This window comes from Heptranchias perlo, chromosome 1 (assembly GCF_035084215.1).
Source record: "Heptranchias perlo isolate sHepPer1 chromosome 1, sHepPer1.hap1, whole genome shotgun sequence".
Taxonomy (NCBI): Eukaryota; Metazoa; Chordata; class Chondrichthyes; order Hexanchiformes; family Hexanchidae; genus Heptranchias; species Heptranchias perlo.
The window spans coordinates 170,611,357-170,633,173 of NC_090325.1; the positions used below are offsets into that span (position 1 = coordinate 170,611,357).

The window sequence follows — 21,817 nt, forward strand, 5'->3', positions numbered from 1 at the left end:
CTGCCATCCCAGGAATCAGTCTGGTAAACCTTCATTGCACTCCCTCCATGGCAAGGACATCCTTCCTCAGATAAGGAGACCAAAACTGCACACAATACTCCAGATGTGGTCTCACCAAGGCCCTGAATAACTGCAGTAAGACATTCCTGCTCCTGTACTCGAATCCTCTTGCAATGAAGGCCAACATACCATTCACCTTCCTAACTGCTTGTTGCACCTGAATGCTCGCTTTCAGCGACTGGTGTACAGGGACACCCAGGTCTTGTTGCACCTCCCCTTTTCCCAATCTATCACCATTCAGATCTGCTTTTCTGTTTTTACAACCAAAGTGGATAACCTCACATTTATCCACGTTATACTGCATCTGCCATGTTCTTGCCCACTTACCCAACTTGTCTAAATCACATTGGAGCCTCTTTGCATCCTCCTCACAGCTCACATTCCACCCCAGCTTTGTGTCGTCTGCAAACTTGGAAATGTTACATTTAGTTCCCTCATCCAATCATTGATATATATTGTGAATAGCTGCGGCCCAAGCACTGATCCCTGCGGTACCCCACTAGTCACTGCCTGCCACCCGGAAAAAGACGTGTTTGTTGCTACTCTCTGTTTCCTGTCTGTCAACCAATTCTCAATCCATGCCAGTATATTCCCCCCCAATTCCATGTGCTTTAATTTTGCACACTAACCTCTTGTGTGGGACCTTATCAAAAGCCTTCTGAAAATCCACATACACCACATCCGCTGGTTCTCCCCTATCTATTCTACTAGTTACATCCTCAAAAAACTCCAGTAGATTTGTGAAGCATGATTCATAAACCCATGCTGTCTTTGTCCAATCCCATTAATGCCTCTCAAGTGTTCTGTTACCATGCCTTTTATAATAGACTCTAGCATTTTCCCTACTACTGATGTTAGGCTAACTGGTCTGTAATTCCGTGTTTTTTCTCTCCCTTTTTTAAATCGTGGTGTTACATTTGCCACCTTCCAATCTGTAGGAACTGTTCGAGTCTATAGAATTTTGGAAGATGATCACCAATGCATCCACTATTTCCAGGGCCACTTCCTTTAGTACTCTGGGATGTAGATTATCAGGCCCTGGGGATTTGTCAGCCTTTAGCCCCATTAATTTCCCTAGCACTTTTTTTTTACTAATACTAGTTTCCTTCAGTTCCTCCCTCTCACTGGACCCTTGGTTCCCTAACATTTCTGGGAGGTTATTTGTGTCCTCCTTTGTGAAGACAGAACCAAAGTACGTGTTTAATTGTTCTGCCATTTCTTTGTTCCCCATTATAATTTCCCCCATTTCATTTATATGCCTATAGAAGAAATTACATGAGTATTCTTGATTAATATTTCTGCATACCTTGATGCAAATGGTTTTCTGTTGTTAGATTGACAAAAAGGCCATGCACAAAGTGGGAATGGTGCAGAGAGTCCGTAATGAAGTGGAGATTCACTGTCAGTTGAAGCATCCCTCTATATTGGAGGTAAAAACACTACTTTTCATTAACAATGTCCTTTTTTAATATTATCAGTTAAAATACTTCAAGATGGTTCTTGTTTTCTTTCAGCTTTACAACTATTTTGAAGACAACAACTATGTCTACTTAGTATTGGAGATGTGTCACAATGGAGAGATGAGCAGATATTTAAAGAACAGGAAAGCTACTTTCTCAGAGGATGAAGGTGAATACTATCTGAAAACATTTAAGAGAAACATATTCATAAATTAAAATTGTATTCAAGACTATAGTACCTTTTTCTTGGCTAGGTGTCATAATGCTCCTCTGTTTGGCTTCTCCGTATATAAAAAAACACTGATATACAGAACCCTTTTGTCTGAACCCACGTCTCTAGTTTCTCTCCCATCTCCCCTCATGCCCTCTCTGAGCTCATCTAGTCCATGAGACCCACATTCTGCTCCCTTGATCCCAGTCCCAATAAAATGCTGACCACCCAACTTCCCTACCTGGCCCCCATGTTAGTTGACATTGTATATGGTTCCTTCTCTAGTACTGACCCACTCCCTTTCAAAACTGCCATCATCACCCCTCTTAACATCCACCCTCAACCCCCTTGTCATAGAAATTTACAGCAAAGAAAGAGGCCATTCGGCCCATCGTGTCTGAGCCAGCCGATAAAGAGCTATCTAGCCTAATCTCACTTTCCAGCTCTTGGTCTGTAGCCTTGTAGGTTACGGCACCTCAAGTGTCTAGCTAAGTACTTTTTAAATGTAATGAGGGTTTCTGCCTCTACACCTCTTCAGGCAGTGAGTTCCAGACCCCTACCACCCTCTGGGTGAAAAAGTTTCTCCTCAGCTCTCTTCTTATCCCTCTACTAATTACTTTAAATCTATGCCCCCAGTTATTGACCTCTCTGCTAAGGGAAATAGCTCCTTCCTATCCACTCTATCTAGGCCCTTCATAATTTTATATACCTCACTTAAATCTCCCCTCAGCCTCCTTTGTTCCAAAGAAAACAACCCCAGCCTATCCAATCTTCCTTCATAGCTAAAATTCTCCAGTCCTGGCAACATCTTCGTAAATCTCCTCTGTACCCTTTCTAGTGCAACCACATCTTTCCTGTAATGTCGTGACCAGAACTGTATGCAGCACTCTGGCTGTGGCCTAACTAGTGTTTTATACAATTCTTGCAACTACTGCCTCATCTCTAACCTCCCTTTCCTTTTAAGTCTTTGAACAGACAAACGTATCTAAAATTCCTCTTGCCCCAATGTCTTTAGGAACATTGAATTACACAGGACCAAAAAATCAGATTAGTCCCAAAGTCACAGGCTTTGTACACCACTTTATTTTCATACCTTACAATACCTAATTTAACCTTTTCCCTATTGAAATTACAACTGTCAATGCTTGCACTGCCTCCCTGGGACGTCTACTCCATATATTCATCACAGTTTGAGTGAAGAAATTTTATCTTAAATGTATTCATCTTTTCTCATCTAAGCTTGAATTCATTTAGAACATCCTCTGGGATCCAGTTTATTCACAGGATAGTGATGGATGAGGAAGGCCATTCTTGGTTCATCCACGAAGAAAGATCCTATAATGCACTCTGAAGATTTTTAAATACCTCAATAAGTTCACCTGAAGTGCCCTTTTTCCAATGTAAACATACCTAGTACCTGTAGTCTTTTCACATAGCATAGGTGCCAAGTTCCATTTATCAACTTAGTTGCCCTTCTTTGTACTCCTTCCAAAGTTAAGAACCCTTCTGTGGTCTAGTGCCCAGAAATTTACACAATACTCGAGGTGCTTTGTGCAAACCAATTATTGCTTCCTTGGACTTGTGCTCTATTTGTTGAGCTATACATCCAAAGATCTTGTTGGCCTTTCTCATCTCTGATGTATATTGTGCTGACAAGTATATAGGTGTTGTCCAGAGTCAGTTTCTCTCCTGCAGACTGTTAACATTATTTTGTACTCCTACTGTTGTTTCCCGTCCCTAGCTTCATGCCTTTGCATTTCTCTACATTAAACACCTTGCACCTTTTGATCCAATTTCCCAACTGTCCAGATCCCTGCTGCACTTATCCCCTGCTATTTATAACCCCTCTCAAACTTGGAGAGTTTTGTTACAGTTACTTCCTCCAAATCATTAATATTATTGAAAGCAACAATGGCTCCAGGTCCAATCACTGCAGAGTCGATTTTTCATATTGAGGATTCTCTCTTACATCTACCCTTCGCAATCTTTCATTCTTATCAGTTAGTAACCCACTTCAAAAGCTTCCTCTGTTCTGTTCCTTTCTACATTATAAAGTAATCTCCTATTTGGTACTGTCAAAAGCTTTGCTAAAATCTAGCTGTATTAATTCTACTGAGTTCCTCACATCAACTAACTCCATTTTATCCTCAGTTAGTCAAGCAAGATCTAGATGCTGTAAAGCCTTGTTGATTACCTATCTATCCTACTATGTTTCTCCTGATCCCTCACTATTCTTTGTTTCAGGATACACTCTTTTACCTACCATCAGAGGTCTGAAGTTTTCTGGGTTATTTTTCCAACTCTTTTTATAAATTGCCCCCACATCTGCTTATTTCCAGTGATAGAATCGTAGAATTTTACAGCACTGAAGGAGGTCATTTGATCCATCGCATCAGCTCTAAGAGCTATGCACGTAGACCCTTTCCCAATACCCTTTTAAAAATTTTCTTTCAAATATTTATCCACTTCCTTTCTTAAAGTATTATTGACTCTGCATTAACTGCTGTTTCTGTTAGGGCATTCCATGTCCTAGCAAGTCTCTGGGGTTGGGGAGAATCTCCTAGCCTCTCCCTTTGTTCCTGTGATAAATTTTATGCCCAATTAGTTATGAGCTCACCAACCAGTGGATCAAATAGAGTAAGATCGCCAAAGAGAGGCAGATTTGAGTTGTATGTTTGGGAGGTGCAATTTGGGATGGTGGAAAAGCAGAATCTAATTTGGTTAGAGACGAGAAATAAGAAGAGAACTGTTGAGAATTTATTATAAACTAAACAGTCCAAATGAAATGGAAGAAGACATATTTAAACAAATTGGAGACATATGCAGAAATAGCAGGGCTATAATAATGGGTGAATTTAATTATCCAAAGATAAACTAGGATAAAAGTAATGAAGTGGTAAAGAAGGGGAGCTGTTTCTATATAAACTATTTGAAGTTGATATTTATTCTGTTTTCATTATTTTTTAAAACAGCTCGACACTTCATGCATCATATAGTTACTGGAATGTTGTACCTCCACTCACATGGTATACTGCATCGGGACCTCACCCTTTCTAACCTTCTACTTACAAGCGACATGAACATAAAGATTGCTGATTTTGGATTAGCAGCACAGCTGAAAATGCCAAATGAAAAGCATTTCACCATGTGTGGCACCCCCAATTACATTGCACCAGAGATCGCAACCCACAGTGCTCATGGCCTTGAATCTGATGTGTGGTCTCTTGGATGCATGTTTTATACCTTTCTGGTGGGAAAGCCACCATTTGACACTGACACCGTTAAAAATACACTGAACAGAGTGATGTTGGCAGATTATGAAATGCCAACATTTATTTCAAATGAGGCTCGAGATTTGATCTACCAGCTGCTTCGAAAAAATCCAGCAGACCGTATCAGTCTTTCTGGTGTATTAGACCATTCATTCATGATTAAATGCCCTTCATCCAGAAGTAAAGATCCAGGAACTGTAGAGGACTCGATGGATAGTGGGCACGCCACAATTTCAACAGCATTTACCATAGGAACAGGATCTTCTGGTGCTAGTACAATGGGACGCTTGCATCAAAGGACCAAACAAGTAATAGGGCAGTTTCTTCCAAACAAAATGGCTGTTATCACCTCACACAATAGACTTATCAATGATACTTCATCCATGGAAGGCAGTGCAGTCTTCCATGAGGGAAGAGTACAAAATGCTGAAATTACCAGAGGTGGTAGAGGAAGAACCGTACAACGTGCAGAGGAAGAGAGACCTCACTCTCGATGGCTTCGAAGGGCACACTCCACTGATAGATCTGGTACCTTTCAAAGCCAGAATCCAGAAAAGCTTAATAGTGTTATGGAGCGATGTCATTCTGTTGATGCACTATCAAAGTCTGCCAGATCTGGATTGTACAATCCTGCAAATTTGTATGGAGAAGGTTACACAGATATTCAGCAGTTTAATAGAGACAGTTCAGATAATGTTGGCTCGCAAGATAAACCCACCATATCTCCACCTGTCAAGCAGACAGCAAAGTAAGTACATGTTTTTTCACCAAATGGCACATCTTCATCCACTTGGTGCTGTAGGCTAGAAGATAGTGAAAGCCTGGATAGAATTGATGCCAATAAAATTCTTTGTATAATACATCCTGGTTTAACCATTGGGCATGAACCTTAATAGGAAAACTACTAGTTAAATGAAAGGTGGGAGCTCTAGGCAAAAACTGGTGTTGAATAAACTACTGTCTGCATAATTAAATTCTGTGACTTCAGATAGTAATTCGTCAAAGCAGTTTGACAAGTATGGCAAGATCCCTGCCTAGATCGCTGACAAAATAGTGTGTTCAGCATGTTAAAGATTTCACGGGAATGGTAAATTTTAGTGTGAATGTGAGGATAGATATAGCTTCTTTAGTATTGGTAAGCCTTATGCAGAGTAAAAGTGGCTGTTTCTCAATTGTCATCCTTAAGTTTTTAGTTGACTAGGAGCCAGCCTCTCAAGTTGTTAACAAGACCCTCACCTTTCCTAATTTTATTCACAGTCCAAATTTTGCTTATCAGCCTGTGTCCAGTGGGCCATTCTTGGAGCGGATGTCGCAGGTTGACACAACACAACGCTGGTCTGAAAATGGTCAGGCACATAATGGTATGCAATAAAATTGATAGACAATTCAAAGGTGTTAAAACAATGCAAGGGTGCTGCTTTCATTTGAATTTTTTTTTTTTAAGGATTTTTCTCCCTGTTTTCCCTCGTAGTACGTCTATGCCATGTCTCTTTTTAGGATGAGATGACTGGCTGGAGATCTGCTCCCAGGCTTCTGCCAAAACCATTTCAATGCTGATCATACTTAGTATGCCAAAGTGAACTATGGTTACAGACCCTCTGATTATTTTAAATTTTTTTCCGCCTCTATCCTTTTAGGAAGTACCTAACCTTTGTTCAGTAGTGTGCTTGAGATCACGAACTTTTTGCACACAGTGAATTGCAGACATGAATCTGCTTCCTTTCACTCTGTGGCACCATGCATGATAACTGCAATATTTCATGCTACCATTCCTCATTTTTTAGACCATTATGAGGATGCAGTTGGGTTATGTTAAACACTACAATTTGTCATTATTGATAAAAGTACATGGTCAATATGTCTTCAGTCTGTGTACAGCTAAAACCTAAAACATATTAAACATTTTTCTTTTACTAAAGTAGTGCCCTGTTTTTGGAAAAACATCTAGAAGAGATCATATGGGTAATATGTACATATACATAAAAGTTGTACAGTATTTAGGCAAATTTGGATTGTCAAGTTTTGTTCATTTAGATTTAACAAATGAATCATTTTGTTTTCTCCTAGCTCCATTCAAAAGAACAGTAGATGTTAGCTCCACCAGTAGCCCTAGTGGAAGTTTCCATTGTGGAAGAAAGCAACAGATTATAAAAGGAGTAGTATCAGCAAATACAAGGGGAAAGAAGCCCATCAACAAAACGAAAACTGATACTTTTTACCAAGAGGGCTACTTCAAAAAACAGATGGGCATTCAGAAATGTGAAGGTGTTCTCCTACCACATTCTGCAAAAGGGGACCACAGGCAACCAGACACACAGTATGACTGTCCTCAAGTTTTGAAACAACACAGCTCCATACAAAAGGAAAGACCACCTACTGAGTACCAGATGAAGACATTGCAAGAGTTGGTGTCACCACTGAGAGCCCACAGACTTAAGTCAATCCGGCAGAAAACCAAAAATGCAGTGGTAAGGATTACCACCAACAGAGACCTTATGGGTTGAATTGAGAAATAGGAAAGGATCTAAGACTATAGTGGGAATTGTGTATAGGACCCCTCGCAGCAGCTCTAAAGTGCTAGATTGTATAAATGCGGAGATTAGACAAGCGTGTAACAAAGGCATAGTGGTCTTAATGGGGGACTTTAACCTTCACCTAGATTGGGAAAAGCAGACTAGCAACTGTCAGAAAGGTAGTGAATTTCTTGAGTGTGTTCGGGATAGTTTTCTACAGCAGTATGTCCTGGAGGCAACAAGAGGGCAAGCCATACTAGATTTAGTAATGAGTAATGAACCAGATTTAGTTAACGGCTTAACTGTACGCGAACATCTATCCAATAGCGATCATAACATGATCGAGTTCAATGTAGTGTTTGAAAGGGAAAAAAGTGAATCAGCTGCTAAGATTCTAGACTTGGGTAAGGCCGACTTCAATGGGATGAGACAGAGATTGTCCACAGTAAACTGGGCAAATCTGTTAATGGGTAAAATGACTGATGATCAGTGGGAAATGTTTAAAGAAACATTTAACATGATACAGAATCTGTTTATACCCCTGAGGGGCAAGAACTCAACTTGCCAAAAAAAACAGCCATGGACAACTAAAGAGGTATGGGACAGTATAAGACATTATGAAAAGGCATACAAAAAGGCAAAAAATGGCACAGATCCTGGCGAATGGGAAAGATACAAAGATCAACAAAGGGTCACAAAACAGATAGTGATAGTAAGAGCTACAAAAAGAGAGTATGAAAAGAAACTTGCAAGGGATATCAAAACCAATACAAAGAGGTTTTATAGTTACATTAGGAAAAAGAGGGTGGTCAGGAGCAGTGTTGGCTCCTTAAAAACTGAAAGTGAGGATATTGTCATTGACAATGGGGAAATGGCGGACATGTTGAATAATTACTTTGCGTCAGTATTTACAGTCGAAAAAGAGGATAGCATGCCGGAAATCCCAAGAAAACTAATATTGAATCGGGGACAGGGACTCAATATAAGTAAAGCATCAGTAATGAAGAAAATAATAGCACGAAAGAGTGACAAATCCCCAGGACCAGATGGTTTCCATCCCAGGGTTTTAAAGGAAGTAGGTGAGCACATTGCAGATGCCCTAACTATAATCTTTCAAAGTTCTCTAGATTCAGGAACTGTCCCTCTAGATTGGAAAATTGCACATGTCACTCCGCTTTTTAAGAAAGGGGAGAGAGGGAAACCAGGGAATTATAGACTAACATCTGTTGTGGGGAAAATGCTGGAGTCTATAATTAAGGATCGGGTGACTGAACACCTCGAGAATTTTCAATTAATCAGAGAGAGCCAGCATGGATTTGTGAAAGGTAGGTCGTGCCTGACAAACCTGATTGAATTTTTTGAAGAGGTGACTAAAGTAGTGGACTGGGGAATGTCAATGGATGTTATTTATATGGACTTCCAGAAGGCATTTGATATGGTCCCATATAAGAGACTGTTAGCTAAGATAGAAGCCCATGGAATCGAGGGAAAAGTACGGACTTGGTTAGGAAGTTGGCTGAACGAAAGATGACAGAGAGTAGGGATAATGGGTAGGTACTCACATTGGCAGGATAAGAACATAAGAAATAGGAGCAGGAGTAGGCCAATCGGCCCCTCGAGCCTGCTCCGCCATTCAATAAGATCATGGCTGATCTTATCCTAACCTCAAATCTAAATTCATGTCTAATTTCCTGCCTGCTCCCCGTAACCCCTAATTCCCTTTACTTCTAGGAAGCTGTCTATTTCTGTTTTAAATTTATTCAATGATGTAGCTTCCTCAGCTTCCTGGGGCAGCAAATTCCACAGACCTACTACCCTCTGAGTGAAGAAGTTTCTCCTCATCTCAGTTTTGAAAGAGCAGCCCCTCATTCTAAGATTATGCCCCCTAGTTCTAGTTTCACCCATCCTTGGGAACATCCTTACGAACATCCTTACCGCATCCACCCGATCAAGCCCCTTCACAATCTTATATGTTTCAATAAGATTGCCTCTCATTCTTCTGAACTCCAATGAGTAGAGTCCCAATCTACTCGACCTCTCCTCATATGTCTGCCCCCTCGTCCCCGGGATTAACCGAGTGAACCTTCTTTGTATTGTGGTTAGGATCTGGAATGCACTGCCCGAGGGGCCTTCAAAAGGGAACTGGATAAGTAATTGAAAGGAAAAAATTTGCAAGGCGTTGAGGAAAGGGCAGGACTAGCTGGATTGCTCTTGCATAGAGCCGGCGCAGACTTGATGGGCTGAATGGCCTCCTTCCGTGCTGTAACCATTCTATGATTCTATGATTCTTATTAATAAATCTTTAGGTTGTAAAAATTGTAGGGACATTACTTGCTAATTTGACAGTAAGCAGAAATTTAGGTTAGCTCCTCTGGTGGGTCAGTAGATAAGAGCATTGCCTAGTATTTTACTATACCATCCACATCAGAAAATCCTAGGTCTGATTACTGGTCTATGTTAAGTTAGCTAACCTCAACCAAGATAGCACTTGGGCCTCAGCATCCCTGGGCTAGGGTGGGGAAAACAGGATTGGGCTTTGGCTATAATATTGTTCATGGTCAAACATCAAATGTTGTCCCCTCGTTTTCAAGTTCCTTTCAAAAGTAAAAATGTTGGGAACTGTCACATTTTGGGGTAATTGAAGAAGCACAAGTGCGAAGAACCTGAATATCCAGTGCAGTTCTCAAAGGGATTCTATTGCTACACCCCTCGGTTGTTTTCATAGAGTTTTCATAGTGTTTCATAGATATTGGGTAGTATGGGCACTCCCCTAAATACAAGATGCTCAGCCAGCTTATGGAACTCACTAGCACTGTTGTACCCAAGAGATTATCTACAGCAAGACCCTGAACTTGTAACAATTGGTGTCAGCAGCCTGAGATACTGAGCTACACTGGTGGTGAAGACTATTCAAAACATTTAAAATTTAAAAGTGAAATAAACAGAAACAGAGATGTATAAAAATGTCCATATTAAAAGAGGCTGAGCTTGTATTAGTGAGATTAGTGGCTGAAGAAGAGTTTCAGCTAAAAGAACATGAATTTCAATAAGCGGTCTGAGTGTCTTCCATTCAAGAGTGTGCCCATGTAACAATAGAGGGTGTGTTGCTTCATCGCTTGGCCACATTTCCTGCCTCCACATTTATTTTGCCTTCATTTTGGTTACCAGCTGCCACTTCTGCCCCAAATAGCCTTTGGAAAAGGTTGAAAAATGCATTTTTAAAAATTGCAGCCTTTGTAAAAGTTAAAGCAATTTTTTTTTAAAAATTCGTTCACGGGATGTGGGCGTCGCTGGCGAGGCCAGCATTTATTGCCCATCCCTAATTGCCCTCGAGAAGGTGGTGAGCCGCCTTCTTGAACCGCTGCAGTCCGTGTGGTGACGGTTCTCCCACAGTGCTGTTAGGAAGGGAGTTCCAGGATTTTGTCCCAGCGACAATGAAGGAACGGCGATATATTTCCAAGTCGGGATGGTGTGTGACTTGGAGGGGAACGTGCAGGTGGTGGTGTTCCCATGTGCCTGCTGCTCTTGTCCTTCTAGGTGGTAGAGGTCGCGGGTTTGGGAGGTGCTGTCGAAGAAGCCTTGGCGAGTTGCTGCAGTGCATCCTGTGGATGGTACACACTGCAGCCACAGTGCGCCGGTGGTGGAGGGAGTGAATGTTTAGGGTGGTGAATGGGGTGCCAATCAAGCGGGCTGCTTTATCTTGGATGGTGTCGAGCTTCTTAAGTGTTGTTGGAGCTGCACTCATCCAGGCAAGTGGAGAGTATTCCATCACACTCCTGACTTGTGCCTTGTAGATGGTGGAAAGGCTTTGGGGAGTCAGGAGGTGAGTCACCCGCCGCAGAATACCCAGCCTCTGACCTGCTCTTGTAGCCACAGTATTTATATGACTGGTCCAGTTAAGTTTCTGGTCAATGGTGACCCCCAGGATGTTGGTGGGGGATTCGGCGATGGTAATGCCGTTGAATGTCAAGGGGAGTTGGTTAGACTCTCTCTTGGAGATGGTCATTGCCTGGCACTTATCTGGCGCGAATATTACTTGCCACTTATCAGCCCAAGCCTGGATGTTGTCCAGGTCTTGCTGCATGCGGGCTCGGACTGCTTCATTATTTGAGGGGTTGTGAATGGAACTGAACACTGTGCAGTCATCAGCGAACATCCCCATTTCTGACCTTATGATGGAGGGAAGGTCATTGAGGAAGCAGCTGAAGATGGTGCCTTGGACACTGCCCTGGGGAACTCTTGCAGCAATGTCCTGGGCTGAGATGATTGGCTTCCAACAATCACTACCATCTTCCTTTGTGCTAGGTATGACTTCAGCCACCGGAGAGTTTTCCCCCTGATTCCCATTGACTTCAATTTTACTAGGGCTCCTTGGTGCCACACTCGGTCAAATGCTGCCTTGATGTCAAGGGCAGTCACTCTCACCTCACCTCTGGAATTCAGCTCTTTTGTCCATGTTTGGACCAAGGCTGTAATGAGGTCTGGAGCCGAGTGGTCCTGGCGGAATTTCCTCCCAATGCAGCTATGTACCTTTTAAGTGGCTGCATATGTTTAGTTTTTAGCTACAGACCATCAAAGTTTGCAATTTTCCATCCTTTGCCACGCTTCCAGCACCAGGCCCTGTGATTCATTATGAACGAGTAATTTGACTGACCTCGAGAAATGCCATGAGCTTAGCCAAGTCTGCTAAGCTCAATATGTTGGTGTCAGTATTGGAAAGTTCACCCTAATGCCTCCACTGAGATGGATTAGAATACATCTGCTTAGATACAACAACTTGCATTTATATAGCACTTCTAACATAGAAAAATATTCCATGGTGCTTCATTGGACAAAAAATGGATGCCAGGACAAAAAATGGATGCCAAGACAAAGGAGATATTAGGAGGGCTGACCAAAACCTTGGTCAAACAGATACGTTTTAAGGCAGGCCTTAAAGGAGGTGAGGGAGAAAGAGGGGTTTAGGGAATTAATTCGAGTGTGGAGCTAGGTGGCTGAAGGCATGACAGCTAATGGTGGGGCAAAAAGAGGAGGCGATGCACAAGGCATGATGGAGAGTTCAGGGGGGTTGTAGAGATGGAGGAGGTTAGAGAGATAGGGAGGGTTAAGGCCATGAAGGAATTTGAAAACCAGGATTGGAATTTTAAATTTGAGGTGTTGGGGAAACCAGAAGCCAATATAGGTCAACAAGGACAGGAGTGATAGGCGAGTGGGAATTGGTGCAGGATAGGATAACGGCAGCAGAGTTTTGGATGAGCTGGTTTATAGAGGGTGGAGAATGGGAAACCAGCCACGAGAGCATTAAATAGTTAAGTCTGGAGGTAAAAAAGACATGAATATGGGTTTCAACAGCAGTTGGGCTGATGGATGCAGGGGCGGAGGCAGACTCAGGTGAAAGTAGGCAATCTTTATGATAGAGTATGGGGTCAGAAGCTCAGCTTGGGGTCAAATAAGACACCAAGATCGTGAACAGTCTGCTTCGGCCTGAGATAGTGACTGGGGAGGGAGATGGAATCGGTGGTGAAGGTACAGAGCTTGTAGTTTAGGTCTTCCCAATGTTTAATGGGAGGAAATTGCAGGCTGGGTATTGGACAAGCAGTCTTACAACAGGCAGTGGAGGGTTGAGTGTCTCATCATATATGTGAAAGCTGATTCCACATCTGTGGATGGTGTCGCCAAGGGGAATCAAATTATGGCCCTATCGCCAACCTCCTTTTCCTCTCCAAAAGTCCTAAATGTGTTGTCACCTCCTAAATCTGTGCCGACCTTACTTGCAACTCCATGTAGATAAACATGAGGGGGACTCCAAGGACAGATCTTTGGACTCCAGAGGTAACGATGTAGGGGCAGAAAGAGAACCCAACACTGGAGATGTTCTGGGTATGATTGGATTGGTAAGTGAAACCAAGTGAGGGCAATTCCACTGAGCTGGACAACAGAGGAAAGGTGTAAGAAGAGAATGGTCTCATACTGAATGGCTGCTGAGGTCAAGGAGGCATAATGCACCATGGTCTCCGTCATAGAGGATGTAACTTATGTACGTTTCGGACTGTTTTAATGCTGTGGCAGGGGCCAAAACCTGATTGGAGAGATTTGAATATGGAGTTGCAAGAAAGGTCGGCACAGATTTGGGAGGTGACAACACGTTTAGGACTTTTGGAGAGGAAAAGGAGGTTGGCGATGGTGCCATAATTTGCAAGGACAGAGAAATCAAGCATGGTGCTTTTCAGGAGGGGTTGACAGCAGTTTTGAAAGTGAGGGACAGTACTAGAGAGGAAACCATTTATGTCAGCTAGAATGACGAGCTGGGAGGAAAGTTGGGTGGTCAGCAATTTAGCGGAATGAGGTGGGCCTCACGGACAAGATGAGCTCGGTGAGGGCATGAGGGGAAATTGGGAGAAGAAGGGAATCTGAGGGGAGGTTTAGCTTGGGCAACAAAGGGAGGTAAGCAACTGAACATGATCTCAATCTTAGTGTCAAAAGCCCATAAGCTCTCTGTGCTTGTTGGAGGTGATTGGGGGGGGGGGGTGCAGAGGAGAAGGATTTAAGGAAATGGTTGGTGGTGGAGAAAGGAAGCTGGAGTTACCTTTACTCTCCGGGATAATCCTGGAGTAGTGTGCATTTTGGAAGAGGTGGATGTCGCACGATGGCACTTGATGTGATCCAGTCAGATCTGGTGAATGGCTAAACCAGTTGTGCACTCGATGTGCTCAAGTCTGCACCCCTTTGTCTTGAGGGACAAAGATGGGAGCCCCACCAGTGGGATTGACCATGGTTGGAGAGAATAAAGGTTTTGCTGGGGCTTCATTGCTGGACATGAGGGATTGGTTAAGCAGATTGATGGCTGCAGAAGTATTGCGACGAATGGATGGTCAAAGGCTAGGTAGCTGGGATTTAGGAAGTGCAGCTGTAAGTGATTTGGGGGGAGTGTTTTTCCATGGATGGACACATAAGGAAGTGGGTTGTAAGGGGGTAGGGGGATGTGGATGGTGAGAAGTACAAGGTAGTGGTTGGAGATGGCCTTGTCTGTAATAAATTGGATAGCCAGGTGATGAAGGATAGAATACTAGAGCCTGGTCTTCAGTTGCTTGCAAGCCTTTATTCATAGAGATCCACATTACCCACTCCACACCCTAGATAAGGTCTCATATAAATGAATACAAGAGAGTCCCCTCCTGAATACAGTTAACACTAATTGATATAAATCATATGGATACGATTTACCATGTCTGTAGCGGAGACCATGGTAGTAAAGAGGCCACAGGAAATGGCGAGCTTGAGGGGGTGATCGTAAATACGGGTAGGAGAGTTTATATGGCGGGAGAGATTTAGGGAGGACAGGAGTTCCCTGAATTTAGAGGAGAGGGGGCAAAGGGATCTGAGATGGAGATTGAAATCACAGAGGATAAGGTATCGCTCACTGCAAATGGTGAGGGAAGATATCTTGGTGAAAGGCTTGCAGGCATGGTAGACAACAAGGATTTTAAAGGAAGGGAAGAGGGGTGAAACAAGGTACGGTGTTCGAAAGAGAAGTTGTGGGAGAGACTACAGTATGATTTGGTGATAGAGGCCACACCCCTATTGTGGCGGTTTGGGCATGGAAGATGGTAGTATAGCCAGGCAGGGAGGCTTCAGTAAGGGCAAGATGTCACCACTAAAAGCCATGTTGCAATCAAAACCAAGATGTTGATGCCATCATCCACAATAGGGTTGTGGGTATTTGCAATCAAAACCAAGATGTTGATGCCATCATCCACAATAGGGTGTGGGTGGTAAGACCTTTCAAGTGGAGACCTTATCTGCAAACCTGAGCTCAGTCACATGAACAGGAGTGTCACTGAAAAACATAGATGTATTTTTTGACAGATGTTTTGAGCATATGGAGTGAGCAAATGGCACATTCAATTTTCTGTTGGGTAAAAGGATGGTAAACTTTATTTCTGCTGTAAGGAACAAGAAAAAATTGAAATCTTGAAAGATTTGAATCTTCCAGTGAAATATGTTCTCTATCTGTTTGAGTTTATATTTGTCACTGCATAGAAAGGTACAACAGTGTAGATGGTACAGTTTCTTGCTGGTGTGGAGAGAAAATTACCTACATTTTCTAATGTTGCCTTAGTATTGTTTGATTCTTTCCTTAAAAGCCTTACTAGAAGCCATTCACCAAGCAGTGTGGGAGTACAACATATTAGTGTTGCACCATGCTGTACCTTGGAGTCACATTACAACACAGGCTTGAGACCACCGAGGAATCTCCTAGTGGCTGGTTTGAGGCAATTTTGAAGCCTGGAAGCGCATATTTTGGTGTGTCTCTCGGAGACATGTGAAGAGGAACAAAAATAGAATCACTTGTAAGGGAACAAAAAAATATACTGTTCATTTAAATTTGATTTATATCCCTGCCACATGGATCAATCTACTTCCTTGCAGATCTAAGATACATTGCCGTTATTCTGTACTGTAGCTTTATGCAATTCCAGTTCTAACCAGTACGTGCCCTGATTCTTCCTTTTATATGTCTATATCTTACTAAAAACTTGCACCTGCATGCACTGCCTGTCAACTTTTACCATTATAAATTCATGTGTCCACATTTATAATGGGAAGTGCCGATGTAAACTTGTTATACTGTAATTACATTCTCCTGCCAATGGAGGTGCTGCAGTACCACACCACCACTCATAAGATATAATTACAGTCTGACAAAACTTTATATAGGCAATTTGCATTATAAATGTGGACAAATATGAAAATATAAAAATAAGTACAGAAGGTATCATATTTTTCAATCCTCCTTGGATATGGGAGTGGTGCCAGAGGACTGGAGGTTGCAAATTTTACACTTCTGTTCAAAAAAGGGGAGAGGGATGAACCCTGTAACTATAGGCCAGTCAGCCTAACGTTGGTTGGGTAACTTCTAGAGCTCATAATCCGGGACAAAATTAATTTTCACTTGTAAAAATAGGCAACACGGATGTGTTAAAAGCAAATCTGATTGCATTCTTCAATGAAATAACGGAGAGGGTTGATGAAGGTATAGCAGTTGAAGTTGTGTATATGGATTTTCAAAGGCTGATTGATAAGGTACCACATAATAGACTTGTTAGCAAAATTGGAGCCTATGGGATTAAAGGGGCAGTGGCACCATGGATACAAAATTGGCTGTGAGACAAAAAGCAGAAAGTAGTGGCGAATGGTTGTTTTTCAGACTGGAGGGAAGTATACAGTGGTGTCCCTCGGGTTAGTATTAAGATCACTGCTCTTTTTTAATATATCCTGGAATTTGGTATAGGGAACACAATTTCAAAGTTTGCAGGTGAAATGAAATTTGGAAATATAGTAAACAGTGAAGAGGATAGTAGCAGACTTCAGGAGGACATACAGACTGGTGAAATGGGCAGACACATGGCAGATGAAAGTCACATTACAACACAGGCTTGAGACCACAGAGGAATCTCCTAGTGGCTGGTTTGAGGCAATTTTGAAGCCTGGAAGCGCATATTTTGGTGTGTCTCTCGGAGACATGTGAAGAGGAACAAAAATAGAATCACTTGTAAGGGAACAAAAAAATATACTGTTCATTTAAATTTGATTTATATCCCTGCCACATGGATCAATCTACTTCCTTGCAGATCTAAGATACATTGCCGTTATTCTGTACTGTAGCTTTATGCAATTCCAGTTCTAACCAGTACGTGCCCTGATTCTTCCTTTTATATGTCTATATCTTACTAAAAACTTGCACCTGCATGCAATGTGATACATTTTGGGAGGAAGAATGAGGAAAGGCAATATAAACTAAATGGTACAATTTTAATGGGGGTGCAGGAACAGGGAGATGGGGGTTCACATCCACATATCTTTGAAGGTGGCAGGTCAAGTTGATAAAGTTGTTCTTAAAAAAAAAGCATAAGCAGTCCTTGGCTTTATAATTAGAGGAATAGGGTACAAAAGCAATGACATTTTGATGAACCTTTATAAATCACTGGTTAGCCCTCAGCTGGCGTACTGTGTCCAATTCTGGGCACCACCTTTTAGGAAGGGTGCCAAAGCCTTGGAGAGGTGCAGAGGAGATTCATCAGAATGATGCCAGGGATGGGGGACTTCAGTTATGCAGAGAAGCTGGGATTGTTCTTAGAGCAGAGAAAGTTTGATTTGATAGAGATGTTCAAAAATATGAGGGATTTTGATAGAGTAAACAAGGAGAAACTATTTCCGCTGGTGGGTGGGTCCGTAACCAGAGGCTACAGATTCAAGAATATTTGCAGAAGAGCCAAAGGGGAGATGAGGAGAATTTTTTTAATGCAGTGAATTGTTATGATCTGGAATGCATTGCCTGAAAGGGTGGTGGAAGTAGATTCAGTAGCAACTTTCAAAAGGTAATTGGAAAGGAAAAATTTGTAGGGCTACAGGGTAAGAGCAGGGGAGTGGGACTAATTGGATAGCTCTCTCAAAGAGCCAGCACAGGCTCAATGGGCCGAATGACCTCTTTCTGTGTTGTCAGATTCTATGTATGACTTCAAAATGGGCACTGAATTATGTCTGCACACTCTGGTCCAATTATCTACTGGCCCAACTCGCTTCAGCTGGCAATTACACTCTGTCTTGATTCTCTGTGTGATGCCACAGGAGATCCACTAGTTGTTTTTACATTTTTTTCTGAGTTTTTGCCCTATCTTGTGGTCTTACCAATATTTCAATATCCTTCACTGGGTTATCAGTAACAGTGGCTTTTAACTTAAAACTTGTTCCTTTTGAATTTCAGATGTGGTTAATGTATAAATGTGGCAGTTTTAGTGTTCTAATATCACACTTTTTGAATTACTGCTATGCATAACTAAACTTGTTTTTCAGGTGAGTATTCTCGACACAGAAGAAGTGTGTATGGAGCTTTTAAAAGGGAGTGGTGCTCAAGAACTTGTGAAGGAGGTACTTCGAATATCCTGTGATGGAAGCACGGTAGGTTATTTTAAAATTGTTTGTTAATTCACTTCAGTGCCTCACATCTTTGTTTTCTTTAATAAAATGAGAATATCAGTATGGGTTGGCGGAAGAATTTCTTCAAAAAACTGCAGTTTGTTTTGGTCAAATTTCTACTGATGGTGGTTCCTATGTGTTCTAATAATTTCCAGTAACGATATTCAAACTGGTCCACTTCTCCAGGGGGAGAAAATCGTCTTTAAAAATCATTTACATTACTTTATAACCTTTTCTTGCTTTCACTCAATGTTTTGTTAAAGTAAATCTAATTCTATGATACTCTTGTATATTCATTAGACTTTACCTACAAAATCATACTGTGTTTAATGTGTGACATTTATTTTCCACAGATCCATATTTATCATCCTAATGAGGGAAGAGGCTTCCCACTGGATGACAGACCTCCATCTCCACCAGAGGAAGTATTTGTTTACAGTTTTGACAACTTGCCAGGTATCTACTATTAACGGACAATGCATTACCTTTTGAAGAGTCTTCATAGAGTTTCAAAATTATAGAAGACTGCCAGAATATGTGGCTGTGGTTGCAAGAAATTGTTTAGAGCATGATTTAGTTGGTTTAAATTAGATTTTTTTTTTAGTAATTTCTTAAATTATATATAAATATTACAAGTTCCAGTCACCAGTAAATAAAAGGAAGCACTGACCTGTTAAATATGCCTGGCTATTTGCCACCATGGTCCAAATTATTGCTTTTCATAATTACCAATTTTAAAATGCAAAGCATAAATATGCATGCTACCAGAATTTAGTTTGTCTAATATAAATTGACAAATAAATGATTTCATGTGGGGCCAGGTAGCAAACCGAACTAGAATGGAGCACAATTTGGGTGGGTGGGTGTGACGGTGGGTGGGTGTGACTGATCAAAAATAACGTTCTGAATTATTAAAATCAATCATTATATTACAGTGCATGTATACTTCATATAATACATGTGTGTTTTTTAAACTTAAATTACTAGAGGAAATTGATTTATCGGAGAGTCTTAAAATTATTCTCCGAATCTAATTTATTTTTCAGTACTATAGACAGTGTCTGAAGCTGTCTTATCTGGAGAATCTTGGCTCCGATATATTCCATTCAAATTAATGAGTAGCAGGGCAGAATGGGTACATCAACAGGAAAGTTTGGTTTTTAAGTAAGGCTATGATTTTAAAATAGAAACTTGGGTCTTCTATTAGATTATTTGTTTGAATCTTGTTAAAGTACACTTCACACCATCTTGTGATGACTTGGCTGACGGGCAAACATTTTGTACTTTTATAATGAGATGTATGAGGTATACATTATGAAGCATAGCCTACCACACCTTATAACCAATAATGTTATAGCTGAAGGCCTTATATTAAAGGTAGATGTACTCTAATAAAAACAGAAAATTCTGGAAAAACTTGACAAGTCAGACAGCATCTGTGGAGAGAGAAACTGAGTTAACATTTCAGGTTGATGACATTTCATCAGAACTAGAAGATGTTCGAGATGAATAGCTTTTAAGCAAATACCTGCAAGCAAGTATTTGTTTGAAAGCTGTTTGTCTCTAACATCTCCAGTTCTGATGAAAAGTCATTGACCTGAAACGTTAACTCTTTCTCACTCCACAGATGCTGCCAGACCTGCTGAGTGTTTCCAGCATTTTCTGTTTTTATTTCAGATTTCCAGCATCTGTAGTATTTTGCTTTTGTTTTACATGTACTCTTCTGTTCAGTGAGTGCGTGGAGTTCAGTTTAAAGATTGCGTCAATAATTACTGGCCTTGTTTCTTTCATTTGTACATTACCTTTACTGTTACAAATTTGGTTTCAGAAAAGTACTGGAAGAAATACCAATATGCATCTAAGTTTGTCCATTTGGTGAGATCGAAAACCCCAAAGGTCACGCTGTACACAAAATATGCCAAATGCATGTTAATGGAGAATGGCCCACAAGCCGATGTTGAAGTCTGCTTTTATGATGGTGAGTCTTAAGTGATTAAATATGATGTACAACAAAGTGCCTGTGCTTACATGTGGGTTCTTACTACTTTGATTACTTGTTTAACAGGTGCCAAAATTAACAAGACATCAGAATTTCTTCGTATCATAGAAAAGTCTGGGAAATCGCATACTCTCAATGGAGCAAAAATGAATGGTCTAAGTGAAGAAGTAAATTCCTATGTCGAACATGCACATGAGGTAGGTAAACAGATCATTCCTAAAGTGGCTAGTCTGTTGGCATGCTGTTGTTAAATATTCTATATTTGTATAATACATGAAATGAGCATTACTCTTTTATTTAAAAAACGTTTGCATGGAATACTTGCAGTCTACTTATTATAGTTCAGATAAATTCACACATGTGTAATTAAGACAATCCCTATAACTGCATTTTGTGACCTGTAACCAAATAATTGTCTCTCTGTGCCCCAATTTGGTCTAATTAGCTTTGATTATAGTTTTAAATGGAGCAATACATTGTTGAAAGAAATTATTCCAATAACAGATAAACATCAGAAAATACAAGATAGGATGAATTTCACAAGTTAATACATCCATATGATCTGAGCACCAGAATAGAATATATATCTAGCATGAATCACCATTCAGTTGTTATCACAAGTTCGTACGCAAACAATATCCACTGTATTCATCAATCACACAAGTAAGGTTCTATAGGGTAAAAATTAGTAGTATTGAAAATTATTAGAGCTAAATGCTGCTTAAAAGTCCAAGAAGATTATTTTCAACAGTTGGGGGTAGAGAGATGAAAATACAATACCTTTTTAATAATGGGGGGAAAATAGCAATTAGAAAGTAATTATAAAAATTCTTGTGTTGGCAACACTCATCTCCTTCCAACTGGGAATCACCCTTACTTTAATAATGAAGAGACGTGCCATGTTTGGTATCTGTTCCCTTTCTTAGTTGCCTTACTGATGTTGGTTGTATGCTCTGGAGTCCATTTATTGATTTTTAATGGGAGCTAGCACTTTTAATCCATCTGAGAGCCAATTCAGAGGCACTGACCCTGGGGGAGAAAAATATTACTGGCTAATGTCCATGGGCTAGACCATTCCATCCACTTAACTTGAGGATATTGTGCATGCAGGGTGCTGAATAATGCTAGGGTATCAATTTCTTAATAGAAACATAGAAAATAGGAGCTGGAGTAGGCCATTCGGCCCTTCGAGCCTGCTCTGCCATTCAATATGATCATGGCTGATCCTCTATCTCAATACCATATTCCCGTTCTCTCCCCATACCCCTTAATGCCATTTGTGTCTAGAAATCTATCTAGCTCCATCTTAAATATATTCAGTGACT

General features: G+C 41.0%; 2 protein-coding genes across 4 annotated transcripts in view; one reads left to right on the top strand and one right to left on the bottom strand.

The window, feature by feature from the left end:
* The window catches only part of plk4 (polo-like kinase 4 (Drosophila)), a 56,700-nt gene that overhangs the window by 23,506 nt on the left and 11,377 nt on the right, over positions 1-21,817 (top strand). The window contains exons 3-11 of the mRNA XM_067993533.1: positions 1,395-1,490; positions 1,575-1,689; positions 4,704-5,751; positions 6,261-6,364; positions 7,071-7,471; positions 18,371-18,475; positions 18,847-18,949; positions 20,322-20,471; positions 20,559-20,689. Coding sequence (XP_067849634.1) covers positions 1,395-1,490; positions 1,575-1,689; positions 4,704-5,751; positions 6,261-6,364; positions 7,071-7,471; positions 18,371-18,475; positions 18,847-18,949; positions 20,322-20,471; positions 20,559-20,689 — 2,253 coding nt within the window. The remainder of the gene's footprint in view (positions 1-1,394; positions 1,491-1,574; positions 1,690-4,703; positions 5,752-6,260; positions 6,365-7,070; positions 7,472-18,370; positions 18,476-18,846; positions 18,950-20,321; positions 20,472-20,558; positions 20,690-21,817) is intronic.
* Positions 1-21,817, bottom strand: part of mfsd8 (major facilitator superfamily domain containing 8) — a 99,154-nt gene that overhangs the window by 5,356 nt on the left and 71,981 nt on the right. The window contains exon 12 of one of the 3 annotated variants that reach the window (XR_010964538.1): positions 1,367-1,479. The exons of 1 other annotated variant lie outside the window; for it this stretch is intronic. The gene's annotated coding sequence lies outside the window, so the exon portion shown is untranslated. Of the gene's footprint in view, positions 1-1,366; positions 1,480-5,617; positions 5,634-21,817 lie in introns of those variants that run through there. One more of the 3 variants, XR_010964544.1, reaches the window with a different exon arrangement.